General features: G+C 47.5%; 1 protein-coding gene and 1 long non-coding RNA gene across 6 annotated transcripts in view; one reads left to right on the forward strand and one right to left on the reverse strand.

The window, feature by feature from the left end:
- Positions 1–11,084, reverse strand: part of VSTM4 (V-set and transmembrane domain containing 4) — a 59,412-nt gene extending 48,328 nt beyond the window's left edge. For all 5 annotated transcript variants that reach the window (XR_006175871.2, XM_005307321.5, XM_065551619.1 and 2 more), the window contains exons 1-2: positions 10,588–11,084; positions 5,182–5,580 (exon numbers count right to left, since the gene is read on the reverse strand). Coding sequence is in view for 4 of the 5 variants with exons in the window: in XM_005307321.5 (XP_005307378.1) it covers positions 5,182–5,580; positions 10,588–10,642 (454 nt within the window). In the remaining variant the exon portion in view is untranslated. The remainder of the gene's footprint in view (positions 1–5,181; positions 5,581–10,587) is intronic.
- Positions 11,085–24,209: 13,125 nt separating this feature from the next.
- LOC135972695 (uncharacterized) lies at positions 24,210–26,303 on the forward strand. Its single transcript, XR_010589177.1, has 3 exons — positions 24,210–24,347; positions 24,558–24,666; positions 26,231–26,303. It is a non-coding gene; the product is annotated as an uncharacterized LOC135972695 (long non-coding RNA).
- Positions 26,304–26,669: the final 366 nt, after the last annotated feature.

Here is a 26,669-nt window from a genome sequence, read left to right on the forward strand (position 1 = left end):
TACCAAGGGTTGTGATGGATTCTCCATCACTGACCATTTTAAAATCATTAAGACTGGATGTTTTTCTAAAAGATCTGCTGTAAGCCTTTTTGGGGGAAGTGCTCTGGCCTGTGCTATACAGGAGGTCACACTAGATGTTCATAAGTCTTTTCTGGCCTTGCAATCTATGAAATGGAAGCTGAGATTCTCCTTTACATCCCTTGTCCCCCAAGTGTGCAGAAAAGTTGCCACCTTTCTAATTGCTGGCAACCGGACTCCCAGGCTTCGCCCCCTGCTCCGCCTCTTCCCCCAAGACCCCACCCCATCACTCGTTCCTCTCCCTGCACTGCTTGTTGGATCATCTCCACCTCCCTCCTCCTCCCCAGCTGGGCTCCCTCTGCTCCCGGGCTGGGACAGGAGCTGCTGTGGCCTGACAAGGAGCCTGCCTGCAGGTAGGAAGCAGCCCCAGTTGAGCAGGGGCTGGTGTGAAAACCAGGCACCTGGCAACCCGAAATGGTCCCCAGACACAGAAGCCAAAAACCGGCCTGTTTGGGTAAAACCCAGACAGGTGGCACCCTACGGTGTGGGGGAGCTGGCCATGGGCTTTACCAGGCTAAGTAGTCTGCTGAGAGAACAGGGCATCAGTAATGGAGCTTCCTGCATAGGATCTACAGAGGTCTCTAGTCTCCAAGGATGGCCCCTTTCACCAGCCCGGAGTTTAATTAAAACACACACTAGGAGCAAAAGTCTTTGTTCAGTTTTAAAAAAAAAAACAATGGATGCAGTTTGGCCAAGCAGGCGTGGAGGCCTCTCTCCGGCTTGCTGCTGAGTGCTGGTTGCTTGGCAATGCGCCCCTCACGGCACGGAATTCAGAGCAAGGTTTTTGCCAAGGCTTCCCTTCCTTTCCCAGACCCCTACACAGCAGTGCGGCTCTCCTGCTTCCCACGTATGGACGGCGACTCTCATTGAGCCTGTGCCGCGCTGACTGACTAAAGGGACTGTCAAGTGCAGGTAGCTGAGGCCCCCCAGTCTGTTTAATACACACATTCTCCAGCTCGGCTGGAAACCTCAGGCTGGCACATGAAAAGCGGAGAAGGAAATGGGCAGGGCTTTTGGGGCAGCTCTCTGGGTGACGCCACGCTGTGGCTGGATTGGAGAGGAAAAGGCAGAGCCTGGGAGCTGGGGGAAGCACAGGGTTGGATGGGGTCTGGGAGTAGCCAGAGCTGATGGCTTGGGGGCAGTTGGCACAGCAGGGTGGCTGGGTCCAGGGAGTGGCACGGGAGGGCCAGTGGGAACTGTGTGAATCAAGGGGTGGGGCAGCAGGAAGTGGGGAATGGGCCCTCATGCAGAAAGGAGCAAGAGAAACGAGAGTTTGGGAGTCATTGTCCTTGAGGACTTCAGTGCTTGGGGATAGGAGATGTTGGGGCAGATTATGCCAAGGGCCAAGGGGAAGCCAGGACTAGTGCCAATCGTCACCCAGCATTCCTACTGGATGTGCAGAGCCCAGGAACCCACCTCAATCCTGCCCAAAGCCTTGATGTCCTGCACAGTTCCAGTGCCCCACACGCCCTGCTTACACATCAATAGACACAGCCTCAATAGACACAGACCTAGTGCCCATGCCCCAGCACAGCCCTGGAGCCACCAGTTCTTCACACCTACTGCCCACAGCTTGCTTCCCAGTTGCCCATTGGTGGGAGGTTGAGGCAGCTGCCCACCTCTCCTCCTCACTTTCTTTTCAGCAGTGGCTGGCTCTTTCATGTGGGCTGGGAGGAGCAGTGGGAAGGGAGGAGGAGAGTCGGCATGGCACCACCGTGGCTTGCCAAAAGCCTCAGTAGGAACCCTGACTGGTGCTGGGCTGGACGCCTGACAGCTCAGCAGGGCTATGAGGTTATGACACATGCAGTCAAGTTGCATTGCACACAGCTGAGTCATTAAAGAGACTGTGACTGGCCCCAGTCACCTGACATATAGTCAGAGCTACAAAGACTAATACCCAGAGTTGGGAGATCACCATGTTCTGGAGATGCTTGGATCTAGCATTTTGCTTCAGCCCAGTGCAAAAAAAAAGAGGGGGTCTCTTTTGAGACTTGGCCCCAGGATTAGATTTGGAACATCTGGGGTTGCTAATTCTTGTGACTTCTATTGCAATTCTTGCAATATTTGGTGTTTCCCCCCGCCCCAAACTCCCTGGGGCTTGTGATTGTAGGATAATCTCAGCTTTCTTTCTTGCTGTGAGGATTTCTAGCCCTCCAGAGAAAAGCTGGAAAATGTGACTCAAAAACCAGGAGGCACATAAAGAACCTAAAATGTATTTTTTTAAAATTGTGATTGTTTTAAAATCTCATGATTTCTGGGGCCGGACTCATGATTTATGTTGAATTCCTCTTACAGATTTTGAATCTTAAGATTCCACCTGCTCTGCAGCGGGTGAGTGTCCTCTTTTCATGCATGAACTTCATGTTTCCCAATAAAATTCCCCCTTCAGGACAGGCGAATTTTTAGAGCCATGATTACCAATCATTTTGTAATGGCGACCATCAGGGGTTGTCACAGGGATTTGAACTCCAGACCCTAAAATCAAGATCCTCAATCACTCAACTAAAGGACTGACTCCAGTCAGTTGCTGTTGTATGACTTCTGTCCTCTGCCCCAGTCACTAGAGGGCGCTGTGTAGCGCAGCCTAAACAATGGAATACAATCTGTTTTCCTGGCTGTGAAAACTCAGTTCTTTTCACAAGTCACCATTTAACACCTTTGCTGCCCTCCTTTGGCTTCTCACCCATTTACTACGAGCTTTTTATTTTAATACAAGCGTCGGCTCACTGACGTCCATGGGAGTCCGTCCATGGACTTCACAGGGTGTTGGATCAGGCCCATGTCAGTTTCTACAGGAAATCCAGTTGCAGCTGGAAGGTCAGAACTCCACTGTTGATATGCTGAGGTGTGGAGCCCTGCTTTGAGGACACACACCACTTGGATAAACTAAGACAAACATCCTTGGCCAAAACTCAAACTAAACACGAGCTTTCTCTGTGGTCTGGGGAAGTGTGAGAATCTTCTCTTCCCTCCTCCTCCCGGCCCCCTGATACCTTTCCTATTTGCATTCTCTGTGCTTCCTTTCACATTTTGACCAGGACCTGAAGCAGAAATGCCAAAATAGTAGAGATATTTGGACACCACCAAGAGGGAAATGCAAATCTAGCATTGAAATGCTCCAAAAACTGGGGGGAATTAAGATCTGGGGTAGTTAGCTAGGGGCCAGAGGAAAGGAACAGATCTAGATTTGGATCTGTACATTCCCCAAAATAAGTGAGGGTTGTTTGGATCTGAGATTTCAGGTCACTCTTCTCACATTATGTCTGGCTGGCTGCATACAGGAAGCATGGAAAATCTCATTCAAAATCTTGCCGAAATCTTGCCAAATTTTGCAGGTCCAAGAGGATCAGATGGTTTAGATTATGTCCTTTGAAAAAATTCACATTCATACAATTTGGTACTGAGCCAAACTGAACTTCAACTCTAGATCTTTGGAAGAGCTTCCACGGCTACTAATAACTGTAGCTAATTACATTACTTTAATCTTCTGATTTTAATCAAGGCAGGTTTAAACATTAGTGGGCAAAATGCAGCTGCTATTTATTTCTGATCATATTTTTTCATATTCTGTCTTTTATCTGTGAGAGAGCAAAGCAAAAACTTGTGATGTCTATGAGCTATCAATAGAGATCGTCTGTTGCACTGTTTGTCTCTCTCTGTGTATTAGTACAAAGATGCTGGAGGAAGCTTAATTAGAACTATGAAGCTAGCACCATGGGAAACATGGTTTAGGTTTCTCTGGCACAAGATATTAACGAAATGAGACCTTTGGGCCTGATTCTGATCTCACAGCAGTTGTAAATCAGGAGGAACTCTGCTGAAGTCAGTGGAGCTCCATCAGTCTAAAACTGGTATAAGTAAGAGGGGAATCAGGTTCATTTTCCCCCCAGAAACACATACTAGTTAATTAGGAATACGTTTTCCTAAATATTTAGTGCAGCTTCTTAATTTAAAAACACCCACCCAACAAGTCAAGCGCCAGCAGGGCTGGAGGAAATTCCATGAGGTGAATCCTAGAGTTTTCATCCAACAGGTTTTTCTATGCTGGGTTGGTGATTCCCCCGTAGGTTGTGCAGGCATTCACACCCTTCAGTTCCAGTAACTTAGGGCCTGATTCCCACTGACTTCAGTAGTCTTTGGATCAGGACCCAATGAACTTAGTCAACACTTCCTTTTACCACACACCCACATCTATGAGGAGACCGTCTATCAGACGCAGAGGAGCGTTTCCCAGCCACCATTGACACTGCAATGTTGAGCGTAGCTACCTTCTGACGTGAGCCCAATCTATGAAATCCAAATCCAGAACACAACCCTTTCTCAAAGTCTGGGTGTGTTTGTATCAGGGGTTTTGATATGGCCCGCTATTAAGGGGGGGGGACAGCTGTAAGCGTGGGATTTGGATTTGGAAGGCCCACCTCAGGTCATTTTTATGCTGGACTTCAACCCAATCTTTCTATGCAATTCTGGAACCTTCTGATCAGTGCTTTTCCACTTTCAGGCCAAGACTAGAGCTGAACATCCAAAAACTGCATTAGAGAGACTGCTCCTGAACTGCTTCCAGCTGGGACTAGAACTTAAAGCAAACTCATGAGGAAGATCTATTCTCTGGAGGTTTCTAGAGGCAGAATGGAGAACTGGGACACAGGAAAGCCAATTTCTATTCCCAGCGCAGACACTGACTCATTGTATGACCTTTAGAAAATCACTTACTCTTTCTGTGCCTCAGTTTCCCCATGTTTAAAATGGGGATAATATTGTTTAGTCCCTTTTGCAAATTTCTCTGAGACCTATGCTTGAATGAGTGCAAAGTATTGTTAACTATCATCATTTTGGCTGAACAGCTAAGACAATGATCTAGAAATTTACAGCAGTGAATTTCTATACATGTTCAAGTCCTGCCTTTAATTTTTCAGTTCCGAGGTATAAGTATTATTATGAAGCTAAGTATTATATGATTTATTTTTAAATGATTTTTTGGGGGGAAAAGCCTAAATTCAAGCATCTTCTGAATTAATTTGACATGGGGAAAAACCAACAGTTAACGATAATGAGCAAGAAAAAGGTTAGGATCAGACTCAGTAGCATCAGATGCATCCTCACCTTTTACTTCAGTAGCTGCTGTGCCATTTGACCATGCAGTCCACTTATTCCTGTGCTTGCCAATTTCCTGGACTTTGCATATATAATGGCCTTGATCCGTTGGCCGCAGATTCAGAATTAGGAATTTGTATATTGTTCCGTGTCTCTCTTGAAGAAGGCGAAGTCTTTGCTTGTGGAAGTGGTGGGTGTAATTTCCATAGTACTGGACAATCCCAAATTTAGTCATTTTGATCATCAGATACTCCTGTGTGGGTGAGAGGGCAAAAACCCATCGGACAGCAAGTAAGTTGTCTGTCCGTCTCTTTTGAGAAACGTGACAATAAAGGGTAGCATTGTCTCCCTCGGCGTATCGCACTGTCGGTCCTGGTGAGACTGTCACATTCAGAGCCTCGCAAACATCTGCAAAAGAGAGAATGGATCATGAGAACCTTCCATGGCAGCACAAAAGCACCTGAATCAGCAAACAGCTAGATTGGCAGGTAACTCTGAGGCAGATAAATTGGGGTCTGTGCAGTTGCGTTTATAAAGACTTTCTGATGAGCTTTTAAACCCTGAAATCTTGGGTGCTCTTGGTGGATATTAAAGAGCCTATGACATTTGCCCTAGTGTTCTTGCCTAAACTTTCCCCATGTAGGAATTGCCAAACTGTATCAGACTAGTGCTATGTCTAATTCACTATCCTGCCTCCAGCAGTGGCCAGTACCAAATGCATCAGAGATAGGTGGAAGAAATCCTGTAATAGACAGTTATGCCCAAGCTGAGAGAAATGCAAAAAGTACTTTGGGGTCCTTCAGGATGAAATGCACTTTGAAAATGTGAAGTATTATTCTGGCCTCTGCCTCATTTGTACAAACAATCATGGCATATACGCAACCAAGGGAGAATGGCTCTCTCCCTTCCAGTTACTTTTTCAGCACATCAACAAGGAACAGGTTAACCAAGAAAGGATGAGCATTTGGTAGAGGATTTTGTCTGACATCAACTCCTGAAACACAAACATATACTTATCTTTAAAATAAGCAAGTCAAGTATTTCCATTTACTGTCGCAGGAGTGCTAGTTCTGTTTGGGCACAACTAAGCTGTGAAACTGAGTGTTGTGCTGTGATTATATATTTTACTTTAGTAGGCTATGACTTTAAATAAAGTGTTACATATCACAGATACTTAAGAGAAGACACTTTATTCAAAAAGTAGGGTGGCTTAGTGAATCAAGCACTGAATTAGGACTCAGGCGATGTGAATTCTATTGGTGGTTCAGCCTGCTGGCTGACCTTGGGCAAACAAAGCATGTCCCCTTTCTGCCTCAGTTTCCCCATCTGTAAAATGGGGGTAATGATACTGATCTCCTTTGTAAAGTGCTTGGAGAGCTACAGCTGAGAAAAGCTAGGTACTACTATTACAGTAATGGCTCCAAACACTACAGTAAAACCATGGATTCCTGTACTGTTTTGGGCCTGTTTTATAGACCATTCTACTTTTTTGTATTTGGTTGGTTGGTTGTTTTAAAAAATAAGGGCCATTTAAAAAAAGAAAATGAGAAGAAAATAAAAATATCATCCTTATTATCTCATAATACTGAATGGATCTTATTTGAATTGATTTGTAAGAAGATGTCTGACCCAGCTAGGCATAGTCTGGATCAGTGATATTAATTGAGGGATCAAGATAACTTTGCATAAGCACAGAAAGTTGTAAATCCCAAGGAGAGAGGTTATTTCGGATTGTGCCGGGATATGAGTAGAAATAGCGGCTTGCAATAAAGAAAAGGAAATTTAGGCTGAATAGCAGGAAAAGCCTGAGGTGATGATGGTTTTATTACTTATTTGTCTAACACTAACAGTGCACTAACTAGGTGCTTTACAGTGAGATATGAAAATAGGCCTGCTGTCTCACACCCTAAATGAGATCTTTAAGGTTGTGGATAACGCTGATCAAAAAATGAGAAATTTAGTTTCATTAAAAATATCAGGGTTTTTTCTAAATTTTCATTACCTATTTATCAAACATTATTAAAATGTTTGAATATTTTGGTTGGCCAAAACCATGTTTTTTAGTCAGTTGAACACACTATAAAACGTTATTGGAAATTATTCAAACATCCTGACATTTTTCAGGGCAAACCATTTTTATGATGTCCTTTTTTGATGTGTAAACTTTTTGTTCAAAAAATGCTGACTCGCTCTAATTGTGGCCTAGTATCCCAGAGGAAGAGACCATTGTTTGAGTAATTTAAAACTAGACAGCACACAATGCCAAAAAATACACAACAGAGTATATAAAAGAGGAGTTCAGATACTGCCGTGGCGGAGACCTGCATAGGCAATTTGTACTACTTCTCCAATTTCTCTGATCACTGCTACCTGAGAATTGGCCCAGTATAAAAGTTTTCTTTTTTTTTAATGTCCAAGTTTTGGGCTTTTTGATAGGTTTTGTGGTTGTTCCAAAGAAATGATCAAATTCAGCTCACCTCTCCCAAGCAAGAAAGCCCATAGACTCGAGAGCGCTAGTTGCATGGGTAAGGCATGTAGGATTTGGTCCAAACGCTCAACAGCAGACTCTGTTCCCTAAAACTTCCTGCTGTTGCTATCACCAGAGCTGCTCAGGGGGGATAGCAATAGGGAGAACTTTATGTATTTGAAGCCACTGGCATTTTAACCACTGTGTCATCTAATCCTGCTGCGAGCAGAGTTAGGTAATGCTGTTTTTAAAACAAGCAAACATAGTGACTGATGGAGCCAGTGGGGCACCAGTGGAGCCAGAATGGTAGTTGTAACAGTAGGAGATTTGGGGAAACTGAGGATATTGTAGACATATACGGTAATGAAAGCTCTGATCCAAAGCCCATTGAAGATAGTGGAAGGCCTCCCACTGACTTCAAGTGGGTTTGGCTCAGCCCCCAAGTGAAGGATACTCCTGTAACAGGTTCCTTTCCAATAGAGGAGAATGCTCCATCAATTAGAGAGCAGCAGACCCTCGCGCACACACAGTTCTGGGTTCGCAGACTTTACATGGTTGCTGCTTCAAATGGGGAGAGATTTGGGAAGGCAGGGAATGAAAACTATGTGGCATGGATGACGCTGCAGCACAGACAGAGCTCACCACAAGAGTTTAGTCTTGCTGTTACCACTGCCTGAGAAGGGAACTATTTATAATACATGGAAGAAGTAAAAAAAAAATGAGTCAAATATTCAGGACTCATGTCATACATTCATAGATTCCAAGGCCAGAAGGGACCACTGTGATCATCTAGTCTGACCTCCTTTATAATACAGGCCAGAGAACCGCTCCACAATAATTCCTAGCGCAGAGCTTTTAGAAACACAGCCAAACTTGATTTAATAAATGTCAGTGATGGAGAATCTACCACAACCCTTGATAAGTTGTTCCAATGGCTAGTTACTCATTGTTAAAAATGTATGCCTTATTTCCAGTCTGCATTGTCTGAATTGCAGCATTCCTAATTGTTAAGGGCCTTTGTCTGCTCTAGCTTTATTTACAACTGGCTGCTGTAATTGTCAATGCTTTAGTTTCATTTGTCTCCCTTGGATATCCCAAACGCCTTTTTCCCTGGCTCACTGGGAGGCAGCCTGGGATAGTGGATTAGTTGCAAGACTAGGGCCCTGTCTACACTAGGGACATCTTGCAAAGATTTCCCCCTGCTGCTAAGGCCATGTCTACGCATATAGCAGCACAGGTGTACCAATGCAGCTGTGCCACTGTAAAAGCGTTTGTGTAGCTGCGTTATGCTGACAGGAGAGAGCTCTCCTGCCGACATAACGCTCTGCACATGAGGGCTTGTGCCGGCAAATTTATGTCGCTCAGGGGAGTGTTTTTTTCATACCCCTGGGTGGGGAGGTATAGCTCATTGGTCTGCTAAACCCAGGGTTCTGAGTTCAATCCTTGAGGGGGCCCACTTAGAGATCTGGGGCAAAATCAGTACTTAGTCCTGCTAGTGAAGGCAGGGGGCTGGACTCGATGACCTTTCAAGATCTCTTCCAATTCTAGGAGATAGGATATCTCCATTTAAAAAAAATAATAATAATTAATAAAAATAATTAGCATATGGCAAGAAAGATCACAACAACCAACCAGATGTTTTCAGTTGGACTGAGATATTTGTAAGTTTCACCAGTAAGGAGCCCCTCTCTTAACAAAAACTTCTCAGCCCAGCTCCAGAGATTGGCCTGAACCTCCATTCAGCCTTCAAAACTTTGAAAGGCAGATGCAGATCCAGAACTCTCAGCCAGACAAACAAAAATTCCTCCTTGGAATATCCACAAACTCTGAAGTTCAGGTTTGGAGTGGTGTGTTCATCAGAATATTAATTCTTGTTAATCAGCAGTGCCCAGGTGAACCCCATGTCTGGGAAGCATAGACATCACCGGTAAAAATGACAAAAGTGCCTAAGTCCCATTTTCAAAAGGGACTTTGAGTCTCATTGAAAGTCTATGGACTTTCTCATTGGACTTAGGCTGCTACATCACTTAAATGCATTTGAAAATTGTCCCCCAAATCTCTCACTGCTACAGATTCAACTCTAGTCAGACAATACATGTTTTCATGGTTTATTCTTAAATTCAGTGGAAACATGATCTTTTATTAAATCCTCCCGCCCCTTCTGCAGGAAGCAACCAAGGCTTGTGTTAGTGGAACTGAATAGAGAAGTCAAAATGACAAGTCTAGTTTCAATTGCCCAAGCTGAGACAAATGCAAAAAGTTAGCAGCAAACCTATTACAAAGTAAACTAGAGGTTTAAAATTCCTGCAGCTTTAGTACGGTGCAAGGTTAGTAAAGAGGGTAATGGTTTTAAAAAAAAATACTGTGAGCTGTATGTTGTTCCTGCCCCGTTAAACAGAAAGCGACAATCGTCACAAACTACAATCGGGGTTGGGGGGTGGGTTTTTAACTCTTTCAGTGTCTTTTCCTTTTCTTCCTGGTGTTGTTGACGCATTGTCTGGAGTTTAGGGCCGAGTATCTGCAACAGCTTCCAGGGTCTGAAATGACCGGAGCAAAAGCTGCCCGGACCCGAGAGAGAGCGTTGAAGAATTGATTGCGAAAGCGCAGGGACCCAGCTCGGGTTACAAACGGGTCCGGGGCAGGAGTCGGATCAGCGGGCCGGGCTTGGGGGATCGAACGAAAACCTTGCCAAGAAACTGGCCGAATTCAGCCCGGCCACGGGGTGCGCGTCTCGGGGCGGCGGGGCCCCCCTCTCCTGGGCCGTCCGCGGGGTGGGCTCGGGGCAAAGCACAAGGGGGCTGTAACTTCTCCTGGAACAAGCGCCCCGCACACCCCAGTTATTTAACCCGAGACGCAGATTTCCCAGAGCCAGCGCGGGGGACAGGGGTCCGCTGCCGGGGCGAGGCAGCCGTGCGGAGATTCCGCCCCCGCTCCCCACCGCTCCTTACCTGGGATGGGCGCTTGGGCCAGCAGGGCGGCCAGGGCCAAGGCCAGGAGGCGCATCGCCCACAGCGCACAGGGACCCTTCTGTTTTCTCTCCCAGCCTGAATTTCGCCTCTCCTCCCGCTTCCTCTCTCCTCCCTCCTTCTCCCCTTCCCCTCCATCTCCTCCCCTCCTCCTCCCGACTCGTCCCCTTCCCCTCCTCCCGGATCCCAGCCTCTTTCCTCTTGCTCTCCTCGCCTTCCCCCTCCCAGCGACTCCTGCTAGCCTGGGCGAGCAATGGAGTTTCTCCAGTCCCCTTGGGGAGTTCTCTGGGATCTCTCCCCCGGGACCTGCTCTGTGTGTCGGGTGGGGGAAGAGAGCGGAGAGCTCCAGCTGTGGCTGTCGGAACCATCCCAGGAGGAATCGGATCTCTGCGGAGGGTAACTGGGGATCTGCTCTCCCAGGACGCAAAGGGTTTGGGGAGCGCTCCCTTCACAACTGAGGCTCCCTGCTGGCGCCACGGTATTTGGAAGGGGGAGAGGGGGCGTTTTTCTGCCTCCAGCCCTCTCTCCACTGTTGGAAGAGTTTGAAATCTTTCCCACCTAGGGTGACCAGATGTCCCGATTTTATAGGGACAGTCCCGATATTTGGGTTTTTTTTCTTATATAGGCTCCTATTACCCCCCACCCCCTGTCCCGATTTTTCACATTTGTTATCTGGTCACCTGCCCAGATGGACCTTCAAAGGTATTTTGGTTTTAAATCAATAGTAGTTAAGTTCCTAAACACCTTTGAGGATGGGGCCTAAATGTCTAAAAAAAATGATCAAACTGATCAGTTGTCTGGTATCATCATCAGTGATCCCTCAATTCGAAGATGATCTCTAAAAGTTGTCTGGTATAGCAGGATGCTCTTAGGGTTTCTCACCACATAGATATTGCACTGATTTAGATAAGTTCATAGAGCTTATGGCCAGAAGGTACCAGTTAGTCTGACCTCCTGCATATCACGGACAACCCCTGGGGTGCAATCCTTTTGTCTGGACATTTTTTAACTGATTTACAGTGGCTACTGACAATGTAGCTTTGCATGCTGTGTTGAGGGGGGAGTGACAGTGTCCATCTGTGCATCTAGAGGTGCTCCAGGCGATGAAGTTTGAACTCCTGTGGTACAACCATAGAGTTGCCAAGTGTCTGGTTTTCGACCAGAACACCCAGTCGAAAAGGGATCCTGGCGGCTCCGGTCAGCACCTCCGACCAGGCAATTAAAAGTCTGGTTGCACGGGGCTGGCAGGCTCCCTACCTGGTTCCATGAGGCTCCCTGGAAGTGGTGACATGTCTCTCGGCTCCTAAGCGGAGGGATGGCCATGGAGGCTCTGTGCACTGCCCCCACCCTACTCTGAGCGCCGGCTCAGCAGCTCCCATTGGCTGTGAACTGAGGCCAATGGGAGCTTCAGGGGCAAAGTCTGTGGGCAGAGGGAGCGTGCAGAACCACCTGGCCGCATCTCTGCCTAGGAGCCGAGGGACATGTTACCACTTGTGGGGAGCCACTCAAGAGGAGCACTGCTTGGAGTCCGGACCCCAAAACCCCTCCCATGCTCCAGCTCAGAACCCCCTCCCGCACTCCAAACCCCTCAGCCCCACCCTGGAGCCCCCTCCTGCACCCCAAGCCCCTCATCCCCAGCCCTATCCCAGAGCCCACACCGCCAGCCAGAGCCCTCCCCCCCCAACCCCCTGCCCCAGTCCAGATCCCCCTCCCACACCTGAGCCCCTCATTTCTGGCCCCAGCCCAGAGCCTTTACCCCAGCCCAGAGCCCATCCCCCCCCAATCCCCACATCAGCCCGGAGACCCCTCCCACACTCCGAATCCCTTGGGCCCCATCCCCCAGTCCAGAGCCTCTCCTGCACCCCAAACCCCACATTCCCAGCCCCACCCCAGAGCCCACACCCCCGCTGATGCCCTCACCCCCTCCCGCACCCCAACCCCCTGCCCCAGCCTGGTGAAAATGAGTGAGTGAGTGAGTGAGTGAGTGAGGGTGGGTGGGGGAGAGTGAGCGACAGAGGGAGGTGGGGATGGAGTGAGCCTCAGAGAAGGGATGAGGCAGAGGGAGGGGCAGAGGGGAAGGAGATGGGGCAAGGGTGTTCGGATTTGTGCAATTAGAAAGTTGGCAACCCTAGGTACAAAGAATCTCAGAAGAGTTTGAGGCTCATTGGGAGGCAAGCCCTGGCGATTTGCAAAGGAGGAAAGATTGGTCTCGCCCCCTTTTTTGCTGCTTAGTGATGAGTAAAGAGGGCCGGAATTTTTTTCTGAAGGCGTTTTTGGGGATGGAGGGATGCCGGTGCCAACCGGAGAGGAGCAGCTCCAGCTGGCTCAATAGGAAAAAAAAAATCACCAGATTCCACCCTAAGGGCCCAATCCTGCTGGATGCTGAGCACCCTCGACTCCTACTGAGTTCAGTGGAAGAGAGGGGGCTGGGGGAGAGGGGGCGCAGATACCATGGCTGAGTAGTCTGCAAAGTGAAGTGATTTTTAGCCACACAATCTCTTTGGGCCACATCCTTTAGCAATTATTAATCATATTTAGTCTTGAAGTGCCTAAGGGCCCTACTGTGCTAGGCGCTGTGCAGAGTAGCCCCGAAGCGCTTACAGTCTAAACAGACGGCAGCCGCAGTGCAGGGAAAGGGGTCTCACATACCAGCAGAGTGAGCAGTGTGACGGCAGTAAGTGGCATGTTAGCACCATGATTTTGGGTTTGGGGGTTAGTTAGGAGTGGAGGGTTGGAGCAAACAGCCTCATGGCATGTGGCAGAGACAGTCATAGAATCATAGAAGATTAGGGTTGTAAGAGACCTCAGGAGGTCCAACACCAACTAAATCAGCAAGTTCGCAGATGACACTAAGCTAGGGGGAGTGGTAGATATGCTGGAGGGTAGGGATAGGGTCCAGAGAGACCTAAACAAATTGGAGGATTGGGCCAAAAGAAATCTGATGAGGTTCAACAAGGACAAGTGCAGAGTCCTGCACTTAGGATGGAAGAATCCCATGACTACTATGGGCTGGGGACTGACTGGTTAAGCAGCAGTTCTGCAGAAAAGGACCTGGAGATTACAGTGGACGAGAAGCTAGATATGAGTCAGCAGTGTGCCCTTGTTGCCAAGAAGGCCAATGGCATATTGGGCTGCATTAGTAGGAGCATTGCCAGCAGATCGAGGGAAGTGATTATTCCCCTCTATTCGGCACTGGTGAGGCCACACCTGGAGTATTGAATCCAGTTTTGGTCCCTACACTACAGAAGGGATATGGACAAATTGGAGAGAGTTCAGTGGAGGGCAACAAAAATGATTAGGGGGCTGGGGCACATGATTTACGAGGGGCGGTTGAGAGAACTGGGGTTATTTAGTCTGCAGAAGAGAAGAGTGAGGGGGATTTGATAGCAGCCTTCGACTACCTGAAGGGGGGGTTCCAAAGAGGATGGAGCTAGGCTGTTCTCAGTGGTAGCAGACGACAGAACAAGAAGCAATGGTCTCAAGTTGCAGTGGGGGAGGTCTAGGTTGGATATTAGGAAACACTATTTCACTAGGAGGGTGTTGAAGCACTGGAATGGGTTACCTAGGGAGGTGGTGGAATCTCCATCCCTAGAGGTTTTTAAGGCCCGTCTTGACAAAGCCCAGGATGGGATGGTTAGTTGGTGTTGGTCCTGCTTTGAGCAGGGGGTTGGACTAGATGACCTCCTGAGGTCTCTTCCAACCCTAATCTTCTATGATTCTATGAAATCATCCCAGTCAGGGCTTTGTCAAGCCAGGCCTTAAAAACCTCTAAGGATGGAGCGTCAGTTAATTCTTTTATTGCCGGTTGTGCAGGATTACATCAAATGTTAGTGTTAAACCTATGTGACGCTTGCATGATACAAGCCCGCTGGAATCCCCGCTTCCCTGCTTAGGGTAATTAGTACTGATTTAGCTGCTCCATGCCTGAGCCAAAAATCTTCTACTCAAGGCAATACGTGTCTGTTTTATGAAAATTGGGCACCTCGAGGGACTGACCGTGAGATGTGCTGAGCAATTCCCGAGTGCCCTTAACTTCCATCAAGGCTGCTGGGAAGTGAGGGTCACTGCAGGAGTTAAATCCTCAAAGGCATTGAGGTGCCTACCTCCCATTGAACTAAATAGCTTTGAGGGTCTAGGCCTGCGTCCCTGGTGTGTAGGGCCCTTTGTTTTCAGTTTGTATTTTATTTAATTTTTTCTGTGAATTTTTCAGTTTATTACCACAACAAAAACAGGTGAAAATCAATGAAAAAAACTATTAATAATTTTTCTGGGTAAATATCAGGGTTTATTTTGGTGGACAGAAAGACAGGGAGGAAAGTATTCAGATTAATGCTTTGAGTTCCATTCATCAGTGTGGTTTGCTGCAGGACTAAAACAGAACCCAACACAATGCCACCTGTGAATTTAAGAAAACAATATATCCCTAATCCCCAAATAAAACTTTTCATTTGAATAAACAGTTTACTGTTGTAGATTTAGAACGATTAGCCTATAAATATTTACATTTAATAATTGGGCCACACCATGGGCAGCACGTACTCTCAACTTCATCCTTTTCTCTCCTTCTTATTTTTTTAAAACTTTCGAATACTTCCTTGTGTTCTGAAACATATTCTGATACAGATTTTTGTTTTCTTCCCATTTTAATGTGTCACATCTTTAAATTGTTATCTGCTTGAAATGTGGACGTGGTGGGTGTGAGATTCATCACTATGTTCAGATGCACACTCCCTTCAGAGCTTGCGAGCGTGCCTGTTTCTTTATTGTGTGTATCTAGACTAATTCAGAACCTTACTTCAACAGGCAGCTTTGTATGTACACACAGACTAATGTATTATCGTAATACATATATCTCATGCAATGTATTGTATTTTCCTAATAAAACAAGTTATTTTTTTATATATTTGAATGATACAAAAGAAGGGTGAAAATTGGTGGAAAAAAAAGAATAATATTTTTTGTAAAACCTGGGAATTTTTCGGTAAAAATTGGTTTAAACTGAAAACGAAGAGGCTAACTAATGTGCTACGTGGTTGGCTGGGCCATTGGCCAGTCTGGTTCTTTCAGCAATGCTCTGAATATGCCTTAATTGCCATCTCAGTAGATCAGCATAGTTGCCCAAATGAACACCCCATGTTGGTGGCAAACCAGAGAGAATTACAAGGCAGGAAGGTCCTGAGCATAGAGGAACTAGAATTAGCATTACAAAAAGTTAATACACAGGGAATTCAATGGGATCTTTAGATCTAAATCTTCCCCTTTTTCATGGTGAATGAAAAACCTAATGAGAATTTCCAGGACTTTGATTCCATGGCATCAGTGGGGCTGAGGTTAATGGCTAAGCAGGGGCTGTGACCCAAAATCTCCACAGGGAGCAATGTAAACCTTGCTGTCCCAGCCCTTCAGGCAGCATGATCGATGGCAGTATTTAAATCCCCCAAAGTTGGGGGCTGTTTGGATTAGGGGGTTCAGTAGGTCCATTGCAGAGGTAGACATCAGCCATAAAATGCAGACCTTGCTGAGGATATTACACAGCACGGTCCTGTGGTTAGAAAGCCAGGGACTAGCACTAGGATTCTGGACTCCTGAGTCCTGTTCTTGTCTCTGCCACTGACTCACTGTGAAAAGCTTTTGCACGTCAGGGTTGTGAGGAATCATTGATGGGTATAGAAATGCTTTGGCTCTGGGTGAACACTTGCACTTATACAATACATATCTCTCGGCCTAACCCCTTGTCTCTTTTTCTTGATCCCTTTGTGGCAATTGAGATTTTTTTCTGCTTTGAGACAATGTTTTCACACATCTCTGTGCCTCCCATCGGAGTCGGATTCTGGTGTAGCCACACAGAAGTGACAGGTCCCCAGTGAGATTGATGGGTGTGCATTAGACTTTCCCTTAGTGGGGATCTGACCTGGCGTAAGTTGGCATAGCTCCATATGCTGATGCGTGCCTGCTGAGGCTCCAACCCTCCAGATACAGCTTCTGCCGCCTTGACAGCACCTATCTGGCCTGTTTCCTGTCAGAATGGGTCTGTTCTAACCGGGAAAGGGCCTACGCAGCACTTTCCTGGGGCAGCTGACTCAGATCAAATGTTTTTCTTAGTCCCAGTTTGGAGCCCTCATTCCCTGGAGAAGCTGCTATTCAAATTCCTTAGCTATCTGGGCGGGAGGGCTTCTATTCACATTCCTCCTGCTCTGCTAATCCTTTGCAGAGGGGTGGATTTGCCCCCTCCTCCCTTTCCCACTGGCTGCTCTTCTCAGTCTAGCTTTTCCTATTTACCTTCTTTGTGGCCCTCCCAAAATCTCCGTCCTGCTTCCACAGAGCCCTGGCCGATTTCAGTCGCTGTGAGCAGGGTTATGTGGCTTTCCCTTATGACCCTGTTTTGGGGGAATAAAAGGGCCTGAGCGGGGCTACCCACATTGTGGTCTGGGGTGAGCATGCTCCGTGAAGCTCCTGGAGCCATACAGCTCTGTGCCACCTCTTACTCAGGGCAGATTGTAAAGTCAGTGTGGGCAGCACCTCCCATGGCCACTAGTGTCCAGTTGATGAATGAATGTTTTTAGTGATCAGTGATGAGGCCAAGCCAAACCTGTGATTTGGGACATTGCCAAATATTGGGGGAGTTTGGATCTGCTTCTGAATTTCACAGCTGTTTCCCCTCTCCCGCCCCCAAACCCCGTACCTATTGCAGTTACTGGGATAAGATGAAGGCCTACCTCTGAGGGTGAGGAACCACAGAGAGACAATGATTCCAGGAGGTCAAAGAATGAAAAAAAAACAGGGGCAGGAGTGAGGCCCCAGAGTCAAAACAAGGGATCCAGAAGAGGAGACTGAGCAGAGAACCCTGGACAGCATCCACTGCTCTTCAAAGGAGTCCAAGGAGCCAGTGGACACTTCCCAGAGAAACTCTGTTCAGAGACATGAGAGAACAGAAAGAGGCCCCATGGTCACAGCACACCTCCCAGTCAAGTGTCATCCTCCCGGTCTGGTGGATGGCCGTCTTGGCCAGCCTCAGGAAGAGGTTGATGAGAAGGTCTTGAGACTTTGTGGGGCCGTGGATGGGGTGTGCAAATACAAGCAGGTATGGGGAAAAGTGCAGCAGAAACTCAGCAGGAGGTTCTGGAGGAGCGGGGAAAAGGGATTGCAACCTAGGGCACTTTGCACAGATGTGCGCCTGGGTCTCCCTGTTGCCTCACAATGAGCAAGTGTTGGGAAAGTCCTTGAACTATGCTACATGCTTGTGCTCACAGGTCCATGGAGGTTCCACCAGCATAGAGCCCCAGCGAGCTGTGGGATTAGGGTGGAGTACAGGTTGGCTTACTGGGTCTCCTCACCCTCTACAGGTGACAGTAAGTTCCCTCCAGGTGGTGTCGGGATGGGACGCAAGGGGGAGGAAGTGAACAGTGTGGAGCACAAGCATGTTTGGGGGGTGCAGTTCAGAGATGGACTGGCAGGATGGCATTCAGCCTGCTCGGGTGGTGCGTTGGGGTCAGCCAGGGTGAGAGACAACCTCCCCCCTGTGGAATGGACCAAACTAAAGTTTGAACCTTAAAACCCTGGAGCTTCAGAAAAGTTTGGATCTGGATGCAAACTCAGGCTTTGAGGTTTTCACATAGCCTGTGTGATGGGAAATAGTTGGAAGAAATGGTTTAGGGCAGTACAAGCGGATAGAAGTAGCCACAGTGGGTTGAAATGAGGAATTGGAAGAATGTCCTAACTGAGAATTCTATCCTGGCATGGTGTAGTCTCTGAAAGGAAATGGTGGAAGCCTCTCCCCTGCACCCCATATTCAAGGACCAGACAGGGAAAGTGCTTTGTGAATGTCTCCTCTCCCATTTGTGATTGCACCATGTCCCTGTGGCTAATACAGCACTCACTCCGACGGAAAAGTAGTTAGTTATTTTTAATCAGACCCTGAGGGCAGTTCCTGCTTCCAGCGGCTGCTGGTGGAGACATCTAGGCTGGCTCATTTTCCTTGTTTCCAGCTGCTTTTAAAGGCATCCAGGGAGGCTCTGGACATCTTTAGAAGCCACTGGAAACAGGAGATGGAGCCAGCACTATATGTGACCACCTGCCACAGATCTCCAGCAAAGTTCTCCATGGAGCACCAGAGTTCCACAAACTGCTGTAGGTAACAATCCTGCATCAACATGACAGGTTGTACCAGGGCTGCCAGAAGGTGAGAGCCTCAAGTCTCTGTCACAGGTGGGTACAATCTGCCCAGGATGGGGCTTCATACTGAGTTTGGGTTTTTTGCGTGGGCTCATTTGTTGTTACTGTCCATTTCTGATCTGGTGGTATGCTGCTAGATAGTATGATGCCATTTCTGCCATGTCTTTCCTTTTACCCAGGGATGGACACAGTTTTTTCCTCTTTACTTTCAGAGCTTGGAGTGGCATTGCTTTTTTTGGGTGGACACTGATATATTTCTCTAGAAAGCTGAAATCCTTAATGCTGGTATTGTTATGGCAGGTGTCACCACATGGCACTGTTACACATAGTCTTCCAAGTTCTTTTTTCATCAAGTGCGAGCGAGCTTTTAGTCTGGGAAAAAATGTTTAACGTGTTGTAATTTTTGGTTAGAAAAGGTTCTGGTTAAAGGTCACTGTGAACAGCAGGAGAGTTTTCTCTGTGTTTCTGATTAGAGTCAGTTCTTGAGGCAGAGTTGCTCTCTGCGTACCAGTCATTAGTGCTGGGCTGAAATTCCAGAAAGAAGAGATTGCCCTTCATCTGGTTCGGTAAGTTCTGCAAGTCTGTTTAGAGTTTCTATCATATCAGATACTCTCTATGCTTTATTTACACTCATTTTATTAATTCAGTACAAGTAAAGTTGTACCGAATGAAACTTTCATGCACACAGACATTTCCTCAGCTCCATATAAAGGTACAGAGCAGTTTCAATGCTTTGTGATATAAGGTCCTATAAACAGTGCACTCTAATTACATCTCAGCTGCACAAAGAAATTAATATTGGGCTTCTAGCTGTTCTTGTTTCTGGCAGGTGATGTCCGAGGTGTCACCATAAGACAGATTCCAAGGCCTGCTGAGTACATTATATGAAATCAGTTTCTGGCCACACATTCCCAATAAGTGGCTCTCCCATTTAAAATTATACTGACAAAACCATGCCAAATTCTGCTGTCAGCTACCCCAGTGTAAACCCGCAGAGATCCCAGGGAAGTCCATATAGACTGGCATAACAGAGCAGTTAACTTGAGAGCATTAACATGAGCAGTGTGTGCTAAATGAGAGAGAGTGTACTACATTGTCCTGGTGCCAAATTATCTGCCACCAGGAAATAACCATTCCAACATGCTCTTGAATGTGGGGGTGCACAGGCATGGTAGATCTGCAAGATTCACTGCTGGAGACAGTTCGGCCAACGTCACTTGCAGATTTGAAATCTTTCATACATCAAGTGCAGAGCCCATTCCTTGGCTCCAGACCCCCCACCTAACATTGGGAAGGTGTCAAACACCCTGAATACTGGTGGGGAATGGATGGATCAACCATATTAGGCACTTCTTCAGAGCCTGTGGCAGGAACCTGTATTCTGTGCGTTTGCATGTCCAACCCCATGGGCGTTGTGGCCCAAAAGCAACCTGACACTGGAGTAGGGCTTGGAAGTAATAAAACAGGCATTTTCTTTGTTTAAACAGGAAGTAGTAGGCAGGAGTCTGACGGGTTCGGGGTGTGAGCATGGGAACATCACTGCGGCTGGGTCCACATGGGGAGACTGTCACCCCTAAGAAATTCTCAAACTGCCTCTAAAACTATGTTCGATTGACACTGTACTCCTTAGATGGGATAGCTGGTGCTTGTCTCTGCACCTGAGAGCTCATATCAGTGTATTCACACTCATCCCTTGAACGGCCATATTGCTACAAGAGCCGAGCTAATGTCAAAAGATCACAAGTTCAGGTTCAGTTCAACTCGACGCCCACGAGATCAGATACTGATCTGGAAGATTTTGAACAGGAGATGGGTCTGACCTAGCAACCAAATTCAGATCTGGATCCCAACTTTCCTGCTGTACGAGGGGCATTGTGCTAGGATTCATTGTTGTAGCTTCCAGTCCATCTCTAATCTGAACCTTTTGGGTTAGCAAGTATGGGCTGGAAATGTCACAAGAGCAGGGCTCTCATGTGAGTTTGCTGGTCCTAACTACTTCTGTTTGGTCCAGAAATACCACAAGAAGAGCTTCTTTCACAGTGTTTCTGCCCTACCTTTTCCAATTCAGCTGGAACCCAGCCGGGCAAGCTGGGTACAAATGGAGAAATAGGAAAGTGAATTCTTTTGGTTCTCAGGTTTTTGCGTGAAGATTAAAATCAGAAGGAGGTTTCTAATTTTAAGCAAACCTATTCAGCCATCTCTGCTAACTCATATATCCCTCTATGTGTTGGCACCTATAAATCATGTGCCATTCCTCCTAGACACAGAACTATGATACATTTAGAATCCTCCTCATCCAAACATGTTTCTTGAAACAAGACAGTACCTGCCCTTTTTTTTAATTTAAAGAGAGCTCCGAATAGAATCTCTGGCTCTCTTAAAACCATGACCCTTCAGGGAAGTTTGGAGGAAATCTAAAATCAGACTTTGTAGTTGGTACAACTTCTATAATATAATGGACTGATGACTTTATTTCCCTTGGTGGAACTGTGAAGGCACTGGACGTCCCATGGAAGAAACATTAAGCTCTTCCCGGTAGCTCTCAGAAACAATCCAGTTTTCTCTCCGACGACTTTGTCCTGCTCAGAGTTGGAAACCATTCAGTCCCATGTATCTGTTTTCCACTGCCTTCCTGACGGTCTCGTTCTGCTCTCTGTAGCCTTCGGTTTTAAGACTAAATCCTGCTGCTTTGTGGTTTGTTTTGCATTTTTTAAAACATTCCATACAGGATGCTAAGTGTCCACGCAGTGCATGGCCCTGTACGTGTCACCAGAAAAGCAGGGAAGCCTTCTCTGCTTCAGGAATGTCCCTGGCAGAGGTGCCCACCATCCACTTGGCTTTGTTGCCAGTCAGGAAGGGCACTTCTGAACTCTGGCAGCTATTAACGAGAAAACAGATGCTTCAGGGTAGCAGGAACCTGCTGTTTCTAAGTAATGCTTTTCTTCAAACAACTGTGGTGCTGTGATGCAGTTGCCCTTGTATGTTAAGTAGGGTTCAGTTGGGTCAGTAGTTGGATGCGAGACCACCTATGAGGTTCAGGAAGTGTTACTGGTGAATCAGTTGGTGGTACTCCTCCCTCTGAATCACTAATGAACAAATGGCCCGGACGGGTTTTAGTGTGCTGCTGAAAATGCTGCCTTTTGGATGACATGTAAAATCCTGACCACTTGTGATTATAAAAGCTCACACATAAAAGCTTTCTTTAAGAGCAGGTCTTAACCCGGGGGTTCTTGCCAAATTCCTACTGTGATCATTACATCCTGCTTATCTCCCCTGCAACTTCAATTGGGTAAGTGTCCTTCTTTAACAGTGAATAGCAACATTACACAGCACATTAGGAAGTAAACAGCTGCTGTGCTCCACCCCAGAACTGACTGCACTTCAGTGCATGATGGAAAGATCCCTACATCCCTTATCTACCTCACAGGCTGGTTTGTTGTGAGAATTATTTAGTCAGTGCTAGTAAAGCGCTTTGAGGTCTTCAGAGGAAGGGCTGAGGACAATTATTATTTGTTAATTAAAAAGAAATTATTCCAGTTTTGAGGCATTCTCCTCCGTTTCAAAGGTGTGCAGTGCATACTGTAGGAACCATTACTGTGTAGACTGATCAGATATGTCTAGGACTTGGAATAAGAACAATGTCCTGACCTTTTGGGTTTATGAATGCCTGGCTGTGAGGAGTTGCAGAGTTTGTGGCCACAGTTCATTCTCCTTTGGTTGAAAGCATGCACACATAATGGGTCGGTTCAGTCTGTGGCTTCAGAGTGCTCTTGGATCCAGGGCCGGCTCCAGGGTATTGGCCGCCCCAAGCAGCCAAAAAAAAAAAAAAAAAAGCCGCGATCGCGATCTGCGGCAGAAGGTCCTTTGCTCCGAGCTGGAGTGAGGGACCGTCCACCGAATTGCCGCCGAATAGCTGGACGTGCCGCCCCTCTCCGGAGTGGCCGCCCCAAGCACCTGCTTGACAAGCTGGTGCCTGGAGCCGGCCCTGCTTGGATCCCCTGCTGCTGCTAAGCTCTTACAGCGTCTGCAAGTAACACTTTCTACCATCCCTGGATGGCTAGGAGACTCTGGGCCGGATCTGTAAAGGTATTTAGGCACTGCTCTGCTCAGTGACTTAGGCACTTAGGGAATGAGCGCTCAATGGTAATCAATGGAGGAGACAGAATCCAATTCTCCAGGGCACCATTCAACTGCCTTAACCATAAGACCCTCCTTCCTCGCCCTGCAATCCCCTATTCAGTCACTGCACACCTCCCTACTTCTACAACAAACCAGGGAGGGGTCCTACAAACAACAGCCTCCTTCACTGCACAACCCTGATTCATTGCTGGAGCAGGTCCATCCTGTGCACTGGCTCAGGCTGATAGGATCAATAGGACCAGGCACTTAAGGAGGCAGTATGTAATCAGTCATGCAGTATGTAATCATCACAATGCAGACACCCAAGAGGGTGTGTGATAGAGCACCTGCCCCACATAGGTGCCGACTCTGTGGGTGCTCCGGGGCTGGAGCACCCACAGGGAAAAATTAGTGGGTGCTCTGCACCCACTGGCAGCCAAGCTCCCCTCACCCCCCACCTCACCTCCTCCTCCTCCCCTGAGCGTGCTGCGCCACTGCTCCTCCATCTACCTCCCAGCGCTTCCCGCCCAGCCGCTGCCAAACAGCTGTTTGGCAGTGTTGGCACACTCCGGGAGAGAGGGGGAGGAACAGGAACGTGGCGCGCTCAGGGGAAGAGGTGGGGAAGAGGCGGGGGCGGGGCGGGGATTTGGGGAAGGAGTTGGAATAGGGCAAGGAGGGGGCGGAGTTGGGGTGGGGACTTTGGGGAAGGGGTTGGAATGGTGGTGGGGCAGGAGTGGGAAAGGGCGGGGCAGGGCCTCATGGAAGGGGTGGAGTGGGGGGGGGGGGTCAAGCACCCATGGAAAAGAGGGGAAGTCAGTGCCTATGCTGCCCCACACTGGGCTCTCAGGGGTTAATAGAGTCCTAGGGAGGCTGCGCAGGAGGCAGCCAATCACTGAAGGGCTTATAGGAGCAGCCAATCAGGGCCAGGCAGGCCCATATAAGAAGAGCTGCAGAACAGAGCAGTTTCAGTTACTCCCTGGAGCTTAAAGAGGACTGGTTGCTTTGCAGGTGGAGGGCTTCTAGCACCCTGGACATAGCAGAGACCCAGGGAGCTAAAGACAGCGCCTGGCAGGGCAAGGGCAAAGAGGGTGCTGGGGCCGTGGGGAAGTGGCCCAGGGAAATCTACAGAGGAGTCAGAGGGGGCGCAGCAAGTGGCAGCCATCTATAGGATCCCCAGGCTGGGACCTCGAGTAGTGGATGGGCCCGGGTCTCCCCTGCCCCCACTTGCCACTGAGGAAGTGGCTAGATTAAGGGACTGTGATAGTGTTCCCTGGAAGTGGGGAGCACAGAGTGTAGCACAGCTGGCGAGCTGTGTTGTTGAAGAGGATGCTGCAGTCCTTGGAGAGATGTTGGTCTTAGAACAGGAGTGACGGCAGCATGGCACCACCTGAAGAGGGTGCACTACAATGCAGAGCTAACTACCATGACAGCTGTCAGGAGGCACCAGAGTGGTGAGTGAACCCCATTACATGGACAAATTAAGGTTTCACAGGCAACCTCAATTCTGGTATTTCCTAGTTTCTAAGCGCTTGACTCGGTCTCTTTATCAATATTCTTTTAACATAGGTTTGTGTGTCATTTCCTATATATATATATATATTATATATTATATATATATATATATATTATATATTATATATATATATATTTATTTTTTAAAGCAAACTGCGAAAACAGAAATTCCTTTAGATGGCAACATATCGACACCCTCATGGCTCATCAGCAGGGCTGGAACCTTTTGATCCTTCACCAGGACGTCTGTCACTTCAGGTAATGGAGTAACTGATAGAAATAGTAGGTTGTCATCCTCTGTGTGGACCAGAACTAGAAGGGGAAGTGACCCTATGCCGACAGGTTTTACAGATATCTGCTGACAGCAGAGGAATGACATTCAGGAACATAGGGTTCCACTCCACACTCTGGAAGGGGAGTGTGCTATAGTGGTCACAGATTCTTTTGTTGTGTCCCCCTTCTACCCAGTCTCCTCAAACCGGTGCCTGTCCCATTCTCCTCTCCTAGCCAATTACTCGCCACTCCTCATGCTTTTCATCCCACTTCCACTCTCCTTGCCCAACTGGTCCCAGTCTCCTCTGCGCCCAGCTCCAAGTCTCCTTGCCCAGCCACTCCTAGTCTCCTCCCCTCCCCCAGTCTCAGTCTCTGCCCTTCCTAGCTCCTTGTCCTAACCTACTCCCTGCCCCCCTGTAGGTCTTGTACTTGTCCCCTCAGCATTCAGATCATGCAGCTTCCTCCTCCACGCTACCTAAGCCCAGCAGGAAGCATTAAAAGCACAGGAGAGACATCCCCCTGCTTTCAGTTCCAGTGCTCACCCCTGCCCTGCCCCACCCCGCCCCACAGCAGAGCTGTAATTTCAGGCAAAGTCTTGCTCGCTGCCCTGCCCGGGCAGACTGGGGCATGCTCACTGCAGCTGGAATCTTTGGTGCTTTTAGCTGCAAAGATCCAAAAAGTTTCTGAGCATGTGCAAGCTGCTGTTTTTCAGAGGTGTAATACATGGCTAAATTCACAGGGACAGCAAAGGCACATTGCTGACACAAAGGCTACTCCCCTTGCTCTAAAGCATGCGGGTGCTAGAATTTTCAAAGAAAAGGCCCCCAGAAGCTTTTTTATATGGGCAAAACAATGGATTTTTCCCTAGCTTCGCTTCCAGGACTGGCTGAATCATTTTGGTTGAAATTTTTCAAAATAATTCAACCTAAGGCAGACACCTAGCACAGAAAATTTCAGCCCAGATGGTTAACGTTGGAGAAAGTTATATGAAAAGAGTCCTAAAGTGCCAGGAAATGTTAATGTAATATGTAGTGCTAGCAGCCATTCTCCAAAACTTGGTCCAGCATCATTATAAATACCCCCCCCCCCCCCCCCCAAATAATGCCCCACTTCCCCTCAAAGTCAATTCCCCAGTCCAACAGATTGAAGCTCAGACAGAGCATTTTTCTTTGCTTGGTTTCATCCTGGCACTCCTGCTTAAAACCCATTTACCACCTTAAGTAATTATTCTGCCTGCTTCCTGCTTGTTCAGTTGATCTACATTCTCTCCACTGGAGTCAATAGGAATTTTACCATTAACTGAAAGGGCTTTATACTGTAACTACATTTTCTCTCCTTCTTTTGGATTTCCCTGCATTTCTCAAGCAAACTTATGAACCAGTCCACTGTCTCCCTACTCCCTATAGAAGTTCTAATCTGATTAATTGATCTGAAAGTCTCCTCCCTTCTGTATTCTCCTCTGATCCCTTTAAAGCATTTCACCACAGCTTTGAACACCGGGAAATGTTACTCATTTGGTTTTAATGTTATTGGTATATTTCTTTTTCAGGACATAGTCTGCACATGTCATGGAGGAGGATGTGTAATAGCTGCCTTTAGGGGGGAAAAAACAGGCTGGTAAGGTAGGTCGAGTTGATTTGCTCTCTCCCTTGTAAAACCACAGATGCAGTATCTTGTATATGTCTCCTCATCTCCTTAAAGGTGAAAAATGGGAGGTGTCCCTAGGCAGGACTTCTGAACAGCTTCCAAACACTCACTGCCACGGCCAGTTTCCTTAACACAGTCAAAGCTATATGTCTTTCAGCTCATTTCTTTTCTCTCAGGCTTCAGGGCCACCCCTCCAGGGTCTCCTGCACACCTGAATCTGGCAGCTTCCCAGTTCTAAGTCAGCTCTGCTCCCTTCCTGGAGCAGTAGCCCCAGGGCTGCTTCCATAAGTACCTGACCCTTTGTGCTAGGGACCCACAACAGGCGTTAATTACACTCCACC

The sequence above is a fragment of the Chrysemys picta genome, chromosome 7, assembly GCF_011386835.1.
Source record: "Chrysemys picta bellii isolate R12L10 chromosome 7, ASM1138683v2, whole genome shotgun sequence".
NCBI lineage: Eukaryota > Metazoa > Chordata > Testudines > Emydidae > Chrysemys > Chrysemys picta.